This window comes from Brachycentrus maculatus, unplaced genomic scaffold, assembly GCF_059751285.1.
Source record: "Brachycentrus maculatus isolate JH-2025_06_01 unplaced genomic scaffold, ASM5975128v1 h1tg000226l, whole genome shotgun sequence".
NCBI classification, from domain to species: domain Eukaryota; kingdom Metazoa; phylum Arthropoda; class Insecta; order Trichoptera; family Brachycentridae; genus Brachycentrus; species Brachycentrus maculatus.
The window spans coordinates 585,324-598,367 of record NW_028280977.1 but is presented as its reverse complement, the minus strand read 5'-3'; the positions used below and the strand labels follow the sequence as shown (position 1 = coordinate 598,367).

General features: G+C 29.8%; 1 protein-coding gene across 7 annotated transcripts in view; it reads left to right on the top strand.

Annotated features, from left to right (window-relative positions):
* Tomosyn (syntaxin-binding protein tomosyn) overlaps nucleotides 1-13,044 on the top strand; it is a 369,171-nt gene that overhangs the window by 226,219 nt on the left and 129,908 nt on the right. For all 7 annotated transcript variants that reach the window (XM_088264424.1, XM_088264425.1, XM_088264422.1 and 4 more), the window contains exon 3: nucleotides 2,538-2,720. In XM_088264424.1, the coding sequence (XP_088120550.1) occupies nucleotides 2,538-2,720 (183 nt within the window). The remainder of the gene's footprint in view (nucleotides 1-2,537; nucleotides 2,721-13,044) is intronic.

The window sequence follows — 13,044 nt, the reverse complement described above, 5'->3', positions numbered from 1 at the left end:
AATGTTTCGAAATTATGTGTTTTTCGTTTTCTTAACTTTCCAACTAAACCCGTTTACTATTTTAAATGAACTTCTGAAAAACCCACTTGCGGTATACATGAAAGCTTTAAAACTGGTTTTCCGTATAAAATATTTGTGTCATTACTGAAAAGTTTTGGGGATATTTATGTCGATGTTAGTAGCATGTTAAACTTTCATATTGAATGTTCGTTAAAACTCCAAACCGTACAAGTGTTTACTCTAATTATTTTCTGTGACGTAAAATTTGAACCAATATTTAAATTGGTCTACGGCATTTACGTTTCTGTTGTCTTTTATTTTTATTTTTTAAATATATTTAAAGTATAAAATATTTATAGTGATTTAAAAACAAAATTACATTTTAATTACAATATGTAAACTTTGTATTAAAAATCCTTTATTTTCTTTAGTTTAAATAAAAAATTGTCTCTTTATGAGCAAAATAAACTAAAATGGGAATACAGGTTAGTTTATATCTGGATTTATTTTGTTTACCGGATATATCACAAAACAATTCTAAAATACAATATAATATTCACTATGCCTCTGAAATCCTTTGACACGCTCAATTTACCCTTGATGTAACTTTATTTATTTGATTTACTGATGTACTCGTATACGAGTATTATTATATTTAATGTACTGATTATTTGGTCAGTTACGTTTGCGCCCTGACCGCAAGTCTCTACCTGTAAATTGTGCGGGTTCTAAAGTTTCCCAACTCTGTCATACTTGGTGCTCATTGTTTACAAACTAACTACCCCGGACCACGTTTCAAAATGGCGGCCATAGGACGTGACGTTACCTTTAATTCCACTCGACCGTAGAAAGTCTACCTTTTATTTTTAAACCCCACGGCGAACGCTGATAAATGTATTTCGGAAAAGCCTTTTATCCTTTCACGTGATTTTTCAATGTATTCACGTGACCCAAATTAATTTGCATGTGTATAGGATTGCATTGTGTTATGATATAATAACGATTCCTTGATTTTTAAATACGTTAATTATTCTATATATTTTTTGACAAATATTTTGAAAGTTAAATGGCCTTCTGGTATTTGGTTGTGAATCAAATGACATTCCATCTCCTCTTCCTATGTTTTCTGTGGGTTTCTGTGTTTTTTTCGTCATAAAGACAGATGCGGGAAAGTTTCCATGAATAGGCCACAGTTGACCATCTTACCCGATCCTCAAACAAAGTAACTTAGGAAGAAAATAAACATTTTACTGGATATAACCCTTGTACATAACAACATTAAATAAACAAAAAATCTTAATATTTATGATATTATTAGATGCAATCAAAACTTTTGCATACCTTCTATATGCTTTTTACTAGGCTTCACAACTACTACCGTATAATGGATTACCATTTTCATATATCATCCTTTTTAAACTTATTCTGTCAAATATGGAAATTTCAACTATTACTTTTAGTTCTTTCCTTTTCTGATATATCTCTAAGCTTATTCCTTTTTCAGTGTGATCTTTGTTTTTTTTGCCCTCATTGTTATTCAATTACACTGTTTTACATATTCAAAGTTTTTTCTTCAGTCCGTGCTTCGAAATTACAAACAAATTCGTTTAAAAAGTTTTTAAATCTCCATTGGCTTTCCTTTATGATGAACCTAAGTAGTTTCGAAACATTAATCTTAATCCAAATTATAAATGCGTCGGGAGAAAGTGTTTCCTTTCGAGACCAGGCAGACTATGAAAGACAGATTAAGTTAGAGAATGTATGATCAAAAAGCTTTCATTTCTTGAACCGACCCTCAAATGGATTTTTAATATTCAGTAAATTTTCTTTTGTTCTCAATTTGTGTGGTAATAAATTAGTGGATTATTTTTAAGTTTCTCTTCGAAATTGAGTTTAAAATGTTATTCACAAACTCCTTTTCTTTTCTATTTGAGATAAATTTATGATTGCTATTTAATTCCTGTCAAAATTTCAAAGGATTCTTTTTTGTTCGTTCGTATTTAATAATTCTACTCTTTTGTTATTATTCGTGACTTAACGTTTGTTTTTTTTTTAAATATTATTTTCAATACAATAATAGTTACACCATTTTATACATAGATTTTTCTACAATTCTATTACTAGACTGTTTGAAAAGGATCCATACAGTAAGTTCTGTTTTCTTCTTACCTATTCAGAGTATTAAATAAAGTGGTTCGTGAATAAGACAATTTCTTGAGTAAATAATCCTCGTGTGCACTGTACTTATAACACATTATTAAATATTTTTAATGTAACGTTTTTTTTTAATTTTAAATGTTAATTTGTAATTTACGTTTTTTTTATGTTCAAGTACTATCTACCCCCTGATGGCAAACAGCTATATATGGTATCAAACGTTTTGATCAATATCACTTCTCTGTTTTTGGTTGGTTGGAAGATATTGGTATATGGCGATAAGCCCGCCAATGTACTTGTTTATTTTCTGTACATGAAGTTTAAATAAATAAATAAATACATATTACAAGATAATTTTCCTTGACCATCACATTGTTCAGTCTTGGGCGGCCTGGGGTGGACGCTCACGTGCGACACGAGACGGAGGCGGGCGTGACGCACGTGCAGTTCCTGGTCAACGAGGGTGCACTGGTCACTGCCACGGCAGATGACTCCCTGCATCTCTGGAACTTCAGGCAGAAGTCCCCGCAGGTTGTGCACACACTCAAGTTCCAGAGGGAGAAGTAAGTACTTAATTTTTTCTTAAATATGTTTGATGATTTTACTCCTTGGCTCCTGAATAACATTTCCCTATTTTTAAAAAGTCATCGAATTCTCAAATGACATGTTTATATATTTTTTTTTTTTTATTCATTTAATATATTTACATTTTTATTTATAACATAATAACATTTGAATCATTTATACATATGTAGAACTTTTATATTTCGATTCGCTGTGCCTCTCCATAAAAGAGTCTGTGCTCTTGTGCTTGGAAAGGGACTTACACTCGTGGTTTAATGTTACATAATAAAAGATATAATAGTTTTTTTAATATATTTTTTTAAAGATTTAAATGTATAGAGCTTTAATTTTTTTCTTGAGGATTTTTATATCATCTATTTTTTTTATTTCTTTAGGGAGTTTATTGAAATGTTTGATTGCCAAATATTTGAAGTTTTGCTGAAATTGCTTGGTGTTGCATTTTGGAATAGAAAAATCGTTTGAGAATCTCGATGATAAATTCTTTGTTAAATTTAAATAGTTGTCACCCTTTAGTATTTGAAAAACTGCGGTTTTTTTATAAATGGATTCTATATTTGGGACTTGAAATTTTTTAAATAATAATTTTGTTGGAAATATGTTTTTTTTTTTCAAGATGACTTTAATTATGGTTTTCTGTACTATTTTCACTGAGTTCAGTATTTTGTTGTATGAGCCTCCCCATGCAATAATGCCATACTGTAGTAGTGAGTGAACGATAGCATAGTAAACTCTTTTTAGGTTGTCGATGGTTAGTATGTTTCGGATTCTAATGAATATATATATGCATTTTCTTATTCGTTTTACTAGTTCATTAATGTGACTATATGTTTCAAAAGTTAAGAATATTCATTAATTAGGTCTTTTAATATTAACGTTACAAAATAATTTCCTTTTAAAAACCACAGTCCATAAACGCAATCCGTTATCCGCACTTGATGGTGCAACGGGGGCTGCATCATATAAACGCAGTGTTATTGGTTTTTGAAAGATATCTTGATGTAATATATTTATGTTTCAAGTATTAAGAATATTCATTTAGTAGGTCTTTTAATATTAACGTTACAAAACAATTTCCTTTTAAAAACCACAGTCCATAAAATCATTGTTTCACAAATGTTACGCTACGCTAATAAACCACAGGGTAAAGGAGTTAAGTGTTTTAAGCTTTTGATGTTGATATTTCTACCTTTTTACTCATTGCCAATTGAAATTCAAGCTTCTTGCAGTTGAATGTGGTGCGAGCAAAAAAAATGTATTTTAGTGATATATTTAAAGTTGTTATTTTCTTGTTTAAAAAAATCATATTTCGCGATCGATTATTCTTACGATTTGTATTTTTGGCATGAAAGTATGACTAGCATGCTTTTTTTGTGTAAATAGGTTGCTTGTTTGCAGGAAAATTAATTGTTTCCATGAGACACGATCTCCAAATATGTTTTATACACGATGAGTCAAGTGAATTGACATAATAGAAGAAATGCATTGTTATCGTCAAAAATAAGTTTCAGTCACAAAGTTTTCTCAACTTTTTATCCTTTCCTAGCAGTATTGCAAACGCCGAAACATATTTCTCGAACTTAAACTAACTTCCACGGATTGCTCGTCTAAGTTGATTTATAGGGGGAGTAAGTCATAAATTTTAAGCTTAGCGGGTAGTTTCAGAATAACATTTTAATCCAAGATGCATATAATGAAAATACTTTTGTGTCTAAATCTTTGTACATAAATATTAGATTCAACACCCGAGAGCTTGCTGTCATAATGTTTTATTGATATGATAATACAGACACGACATTTTTTGTGTGTTATTTACTCTCAGACACTGGATTATTCACCCTACGGATGAAATATCAATATATATGATGAATGAAGATGGAAGTTTGAACATCCCAGAACTTACGACATAGCATTTGGCTAGCTTGTGATCACTTGATACATTTGTGTAATTTTCAATATCCTACCCTATATTCAACATCCATACTTTATTTTTTTTTAGCTGCAAATAAACATTAAAATTGAATTCCTTTTGTATGTAACTTGTAATTTTGATAGATTTGAAATTTCGTCTAAAGGTGGTGTCGTCAGTTGAGAATATGTATAAAACTTTCTCCAATTAAGCATATACGAGTATGAGATTCGTTCTGAATTAGTTCACATATTTTGATATCTCAACATGTAGAAGAAGAAGAACATGGAATTTCGGCTATTGAAAGAGCTTATGACCTGTCAAAGGCCTTTCAAACGATTACTAAAATTTTTCCTAAGTGGAGGAACCCAGATTTGTAAACAAGGATTTGGACACATCCAAAATGTTTACATACATTTTCTTAGGGAACAATATCTGAAATAATATTCAAATTTTAGATACTTATTTTAAACCAGGAAAATGCTTATTCAGATTTATTGGGAATTATTAACAACTGTGCACAGTATTTGTTCATTTATGGGTTAACCTTTAATGGAAACGTACAAATTCGCATTTTGTAATAATAAACTTAGTAATCAATTTATTACATCCACAGTAATAACAAATTGAACCCTTATCAGCGGTTAGTTGGATGCTGCAATAATAAACAAGGTTTATGTGTAAATGGAACATCATAAAATATTGAACCATTTATCTGTGTACTAGAGTAAGTATTAAATACGGAATCCAGCTTTGGGATTTGAAACCACAAAGCTCCCGGGAAAATATCTTTACATTTTCCAAGCACTTTGTCGGACATTTTTACTTCTTAATATCTTTTTAGGACATATCTCGTATAGAATTTCTGTCGTTCATTTGGCAGATGTTTTATGTCACTTTAATGCCCTGGAAATGTTAAGAAAAAATATCTTTAAAAAATACAGGAATATTGTTTTTGCTATCTGTTTTATTTTTTCATGTATTTTATAGACATTTTACAAAAATCTTAGTTGGTACACCTTTAGTTTATATTGATAAACCATCCACAGCGTAGAAAAACTTGTGTCTAATGGTTTTTTTTTAATTCTTGGCATGTTTAACCTTTTAAAAATAATATTGTATTAAGGAAAATCCTATTTTTTATTTTTAAAAAATATTTCAGAAATAAATGTTTTTCAGTTTGCATTATACCAGTATTTTTTTCTTTAAAAAGTGTATTTTCATTGCTTTCTCATAATATTACATTAAATAATTTATTTTATTTAAATTTCTTAATTTTTATCCAAAAATATATACTTCAAATATGTATTTTATGACATTAATAAAATCAAAATTTATTACAATAATCTTGTATTAATAACTCATTGACTATCTGCCTCTATGGTGTAATGGTTAGGTCATTTAACTACCGAGCGGGAGGCCCTGGGTTTGATTCACAGGGGGGGGGGTTCAAAATAAATATTTGTGATTTTTAATAAGATTTCACTTTATTACTCGCTGAGCTCCAGGTAACCTGAGCTGGTACCTAATGCGCAGGATTGGTCACTTTGCCTTCACATACGTAACGATCAAGATAACACTGCGTCTGTAGCAGATAAGATGGGAAAAGGGGTTAAAAACGGAACATTCACAATTACCGGGGTTAACATCTTTTCAAAATATTTTTTGGAAATCTCTCTCTTATATTCAAATTATCATGTTTTAATAATGCTAAAACAAATATGTTTGATTTTGTATATTTTGCTTTTAAAGTCGTCAAAATATAACATTAATATTCACAAACTTACATATGTTTAAAATATAAATTCTAAAAATATCGCAAAATGTTTATATGTACGATTTACATATTTTACAAATCATGTAGCCATGTGTGACGTCAGAAGGAAGATTCTCCAACAAGACCAAGAAAGCATCCTAAGATGGAAATTTGAATTTGAATCTATCTTTTGCCAGGGTTCTTTTTCAAATTCGATTCGAATATCGTGAGAAGTATTTGGATTGGTTCAATTTGTATGTCGTTGGCGAGCTTTGAATTTAGATACGGCCCGTGAATAACGAAGCGGGAAAAATATAAAACAGTGATTTTGGCGGGAATCGAATGCAAAATAATACTACTTTTTAACATCTCAACATAGATGAAGAAGAATATGGATGTCTGGACATTTACGGGGCTTACGACCGTCGGGCGCTGGTTAAAGTGATCACTTTGCACACGTGTAACATTCACCAATTTCTTCTTCGTCTATGTTGAGTTGACAAAAAATAATATGAAATATAACTCCTAAAATTGGAGAGTATCCAGATATGTGAACAAGTATTTGGACACACTCAAAATGTTGCAAAATAATACTTTCAGCGATCCTAAAGGCAAAATATAACTTCCGTTAACTGTACAAAATATTTTCATAAATTGATTCGGCAGTCAATTTGTGGTTAAATCTATCCATTTTTAATTAATCTTTACTAAGTAAATACTATCATTTCTTAAAATCTGTTGTGACACGTGTTTCGATGCATTCCGTATCATTTTCAAACACCGTATGTGAAGCTTATTCTAAAATTTAGAGCTGTGTCCTTGGGTTGCTAAACGTTGAAGAGGGGGTAGGAGGTGTTTCTTATAATCACTCATTATTTCTAAATTGAGATTCAAGAAATTTATATTATTTCCTCTGTTGTTTTGAAAGGTAAACTGTATGTTATTATCAAACATTTTAATGAAGTTAAGGAAAGAGTCTAGTTGTCTTGTGGTTCCTTCCCAAATTACCAAAATATCATCTACATATTTAGACTATTTTTAACAAATTTGAGTAGGGGATGTTTCGAATGGAATTAAGACTTAGCTTTTCAAACGGTGTTTGAAAATGGTGCGGAATGCATCGAAACACGTGTCACAATAGATTTTAATATAAAGTGGTATTTTCTAAGTTAAATTTAAATTCAAAATGTACAAAATACATCGTACTCGTGGGTGAAAATCGCTCTATCCCATTACCAACGAGGAGCGTAATCGCGCTTCGTAGCTTTTCAACGTTTAACGTTATTCGAAAGTGAGCACACTATAATAATACGTTCTTTGTCCAATTTGCATAAATCTCTAAGAGTGATTTTCGTTCTTCCCGAATCGTCTGAAACACCCACCATCTTCTAGTTTCACGTTCATTAAATATTTATCTTCGCTCTTGTTATACACTCCTTTAATTTTGTAGGGTAAAGAGTGAAATAAGAAGATGAGTGTTTGTTGACTTTATTATTCAGCTAAAAGGGAAATACTTACATTTAAATTTTGCAACTCGGGATCGCTTATCAGCGTCTATGTGAAGTGATATATGAGCAAAAATTTGCTTGAATCCTCGGATATGAAACTTTTTTTTTAAATGTAATGAAAAATTCAGTTTCAAAATACAATTTTTTTATATATTAAATATTAAAATCATTGATTAGAACATTAGTTTGAAAATGCCATAATAAAGCGAAACAATTGTCACAAAATATATTTTGATGTGTTCTTTGTAATAAAATACAACTTAGTAGACTCTAAAAATCAGTGTTTGATTTTGATATTTAGTATATACATTAAAAAGGAGTTCCACAAATTAAACGACAAATGTATTAATATTAATACTTAAATTTTTCATTTCGTAATAAAGCGTAGAACTTGAAATAAGTTAAAGAATTATTTTTGCTACCTACCAAGTCGTTGAGATGCTGATAGCATTTTTCTCTAGCTTTAAATAACTGATATACTGTTATTGTTCCACATATCGTTAGCTTCGAAATTTTACAGCGTCCATCATTGGGACTTATGATCTGTTTAAAAAATATATCTTAAATAATTTATTTTCCACAGAAATTCTTTATTTGATATTTAGAATAAGAATATTCATTTCTTATCTTTAAAAAAGTACGTCATTTTATAATCTCAAATTCCTTAGTTATTGTTCGTTGTTTGCGATTATTTCATCAGAAAAATACCAAAAAATGACTTCTATTGTAAATTTATATCCCAAAGCTTTTCCATTTTTTTTCTTGACAATAGATCAGCGATAACATGCCTTTTATATCGTATTTTTACCCGTCATATTATGCGAATCTCTTTCGCTTGTCAAAACACGTTTGCAATACGGATCTGTCATCAGCAGATGATTTAATAACTCATCTCGTTTTATATTTACGTAATATTTTCTTCATTCAGATTTAATTTATAGTTACGTGTGTTGGTTATCAATGACATTAAATGAAGATACCTTTTTTTGAATATATACGAGAAGCTTATTGTGTATAATTTAAGGAATTAAATTTTACTTTGATATAATTGTGTAAACATGTTGCAATGATGCACACCGGGCCCTCACGAAGTAACCCCGACAGTGTAGCGTGTGGTATGCTTACTTCAGCACACATACCACACTGAGACGAGCTAAATAACATGAAAAGAGACTGATGAAAAGCTCTAACCTCATCATAAAAGTTCTTGTAGAGTACAGACGGGGGCTGGACATGTTACAGCACTGGAGCGCAATGTCACTCTAGTATTTTCGCTTTTATTTAATTTTTTTGATATTTTATTTAATGATTTTTTTATAAAATATTGTATTGTCTGGCTCATTAATGTAGTGGTCATCATATTTGGTTACAATGCTGGAAGTCCAGGTTCGATTCTCAGGGTAATATTGATACTGGAAGCGCAGGACTGATAACCTTGCTTTCACATAATAAGTGATAATGGAAAGCTCGTAACCACATTCACAAATCTTATATAAAAGCATCTAGGCATCCTAACAAACCTCTCTTTCAAATCAATTTCATCTTAAACAAACTAATTTGCGAAAATTATTTTCAAATATGAAACAAAAAAAAATTCCCAATTTAATTGTGAATTTACATTCAATAGCTTTCAATAACCCTATCACTGTCAATCTTAATAATTTTAAAAATCTTAATAATTTTGTAAAACCACCACTAAGTTTTTAGAAGAGCCCCAGTGTAGCCAGGGAAAGGGATTAGTTAATTACATAATTAATTATCAAATTAACAATTCATCAATTTGATGATGTGCCCTATACACCATTGTTAGTAGTAGTAAGTATCGCACTTACCATTTAGTCAAGCTGGAATAAAAATTACTATTATTACTACAGAGATATTTGTGGTATTATGTTAACGTACCTACTTCACAAATCGAATCATTTTGAAATAGGGGATACTTCTGTGTTCTCATTATTTTTCCCCTTTTTCGTTTGCTTTTTGAGTTTTCTATCTGAAATTGAATCTGGCTTGCATCACTGCTCTCGCGATTGAAACTTTAAAGGTTTCAATTCCGCACAACGCCGTCGTATTTTCCTTCCTGTTTGCAGAGAAAACAAAGGGAAATGCGTCTATCTCCGTCGGAAGTTTACTCCCGGTCTCGTTACATAGAAATTCGATGACGCTATCGGATACCGGGTAGAGTAGTACTGGGAGGAGCCAGGAATCCCAACCGAGTTACAGATAGTTGCCTTCTCACAATGCCGTCAAGTTACCGTGACAGCTGGTGAAGATGCCGATATGAATCAAATTGACACGCTCTAGTTATTGCCGTTCTTGAAAGGAAACTAACCCCAAATGGAAAATGGTATTATTTAGGAGCGATCGGAATTCTGTAAGGTATATTGTAGCTTTTCTGACAGTAACTCGAAACGAGTGCTCGTTTCATAAGCAGCCAATGTGTTCAATTTTCATAACGTTCTTTATAACATTACCTTTATTGTAGTGACAAAATTCTCTATAAAAGATTTTTCAAATAAGAAAAATTCAATTGCTTCATATCAACAGAAATCGTACTTTTGTATACCAGGGCTAATATTACAGTGAAATGTTGAAGTTTTAATGACATATTGTAGATAAATTGAAAATTGATTCCTGTTGTTTATTTCTAACGACTTTGACATTTCAAAATAAGTTTTTGATGAGTACTATCAGAAATTTAATAATACCGAAAGGAAAATTACAGAATATTATTTTTTTTCACCAAATACAAGTTAAGTAAAAGTTTATTGAGTGTTTTTTTTTTGGTGATACTTTGTGGAATACTTGACAAACTTTATAGAACAAAAACTTTGTTTTTCATGGCTTTTATTTTTATGATTATTTTTTCAACCGGATTCGACAAGTACCTTTTGTTTTTTTTAGGAATAAATACGTATTAAACTATAGATATTGAGATTTTGAACTAATAAACATGGAGGGAACGGTTAAACAAATTTTATAGGCAAATGTAGTTAATAAACATCGATAATTTATATATATATATATATATATATATATATATATATATATATATATATATATATATATATATATATATATATATATATATATATATATAACGTGGTAATATTTTCCTTTTGAAAATTAAGTGTAAATAATATGTAAAGTGGGTGTATAATAATAAAATAAACAATGTGTTGCTTTGTAATTAAAGTTTATTCTTAATTTATCTTTATAATAATTTTTATATCTATCTATCTATCTATCTATCTGATTCTGACAGTTAATAATATTATCGGAAGTCTTTTGTTTTATTCTGAGCGACGCATGCGGCATCTGGTGGTAGAACTGTTTTATGTAGGTACTTTTTGTAAGTACTTAATAAAATGTATAGGTAGGTACCTAGTTATTTTATTACATCTCCCCCCTTGGGGATGAAAATTCATAGTAAAATTTTCACTCGTCCTCCGGATCATCTTCTTGTAGTGAAGGGACTGGTATAAGTTTAGTGATATGATAAAGTTTTTTTTTCTTTCTTGTTTTTTTTTTTCTTTCTTTCTTTTTTTTTTCTTTTTCCCGTTCTTTTTTTTCCTTTCTTTTTTTTTGTATTTTTTTTTCTTCTTGACCCTTTTAAAGTAGACACAGTTTTTTTTCAATCCATTTGTTTTTATCTTTTGAATTCCTTCATTTTTATTCTGATCTCTTAAAGTATCTTCTAATCTAACCAAATTTACAACTTTTAATTGTTCATCTGCATTTTCATTCGAGTTTAATACTGGATTCCTACTTAGACAATCTACTTCTAAATTCTTCTTTCCTGGAGAATATTTTATTTTATCTTTCGTAGAAGTTTTTTCTACTTTATTTTTATTTTCATTTTTCAAGCACTGTTTCTGTGTTATTTGTATGTCTTTATTTTTATTCTGATCTTTTAAATTATCTTCTAATTTAACCAAATTTACAACTTTTAATTTTTCATCTGCATTTTCATTCGATTTTAATACTGGATTCCTGCTTAGACAATCTACTTCTAAATTCTTCTTTCCTGGAGTATATTTTATTTTATCTTTCGTAGAAGTTTTTTCTACTTTATTTTTATTTTTCAAGGACTGTTTCTTTGTTATTTGTATGTCTTCATTTTTATTCTGATCTTTTAAAATATCTTCTAATTTAACCAAATTTACAACTTTTAATTGTTCATTTGCATTTTCCTTCGATTCTAATACTGGATTCCTGCTCACACAATCTGCTTCGAAATTCTTCTTTTCTGGAGTATATTTTATTTTATATTTTGTAGAAATTTTTTTCACATGATTTTTATTTTTAATTTTATCACTAGTTCTTAAATTTCCACGTCTTCTTTGATTATCTTCTAAACGTTTTCTTTGATCATCTTCTAATTTTTCTCTCTCACTCCGAACATATTGTAGTAATTGTTTTAATACATCTAATGTTTCATAATCCATTTCCAATTAACTTTTATTGTCGTTTTATAACGTGGTAATATTTTCCTTTTGAAAATTAAGTGTAAATAATATGTAAAGTGGGTGTATAATAATAAAATAAACAATGTGTTGCTTTGTAATTAAAGTTTATTCTTAATTTATCTTTATAATAATTTTTATATCTATCTATCTATCTATCTATCTGATTCTGACAGTTAATAATATTATCGGAAGTCTTTTGTTTTATTCTGAGCGACGCATGCGGCATCTGGTGGTAGAACTGTTTTATGTAGGTACTTTTTGTAAGTACTTAATAAAATGTATAGGTAGGTACCTAGTTATTTTATTACATATATATATAAATTTACGACCTACGTATCCATTAATGTCGTCGATATACAGGTACACGATGCGATTTTATATAAACACACATCCCTGATTCCCACAGGTCATTTTTAATTTCGTGCTTCGCGAATCAGTTTACAAATGAAATTCCTTCATACACAGTACACCCGCACTGTATTTATTTCCATTCGACAAATATCCCAGAGGTATGCCAAATCAAATAATCACGTTGAACAACGTTGATGCGGGTAACTTCAGTTATATTACATCAGGGGATTAAACATTATAAACAATGCCTGCGTTTTGATTACATAATATCCGTTAGCAAAATCATCGTTGAGTTGTATGTTTTCTGATCAA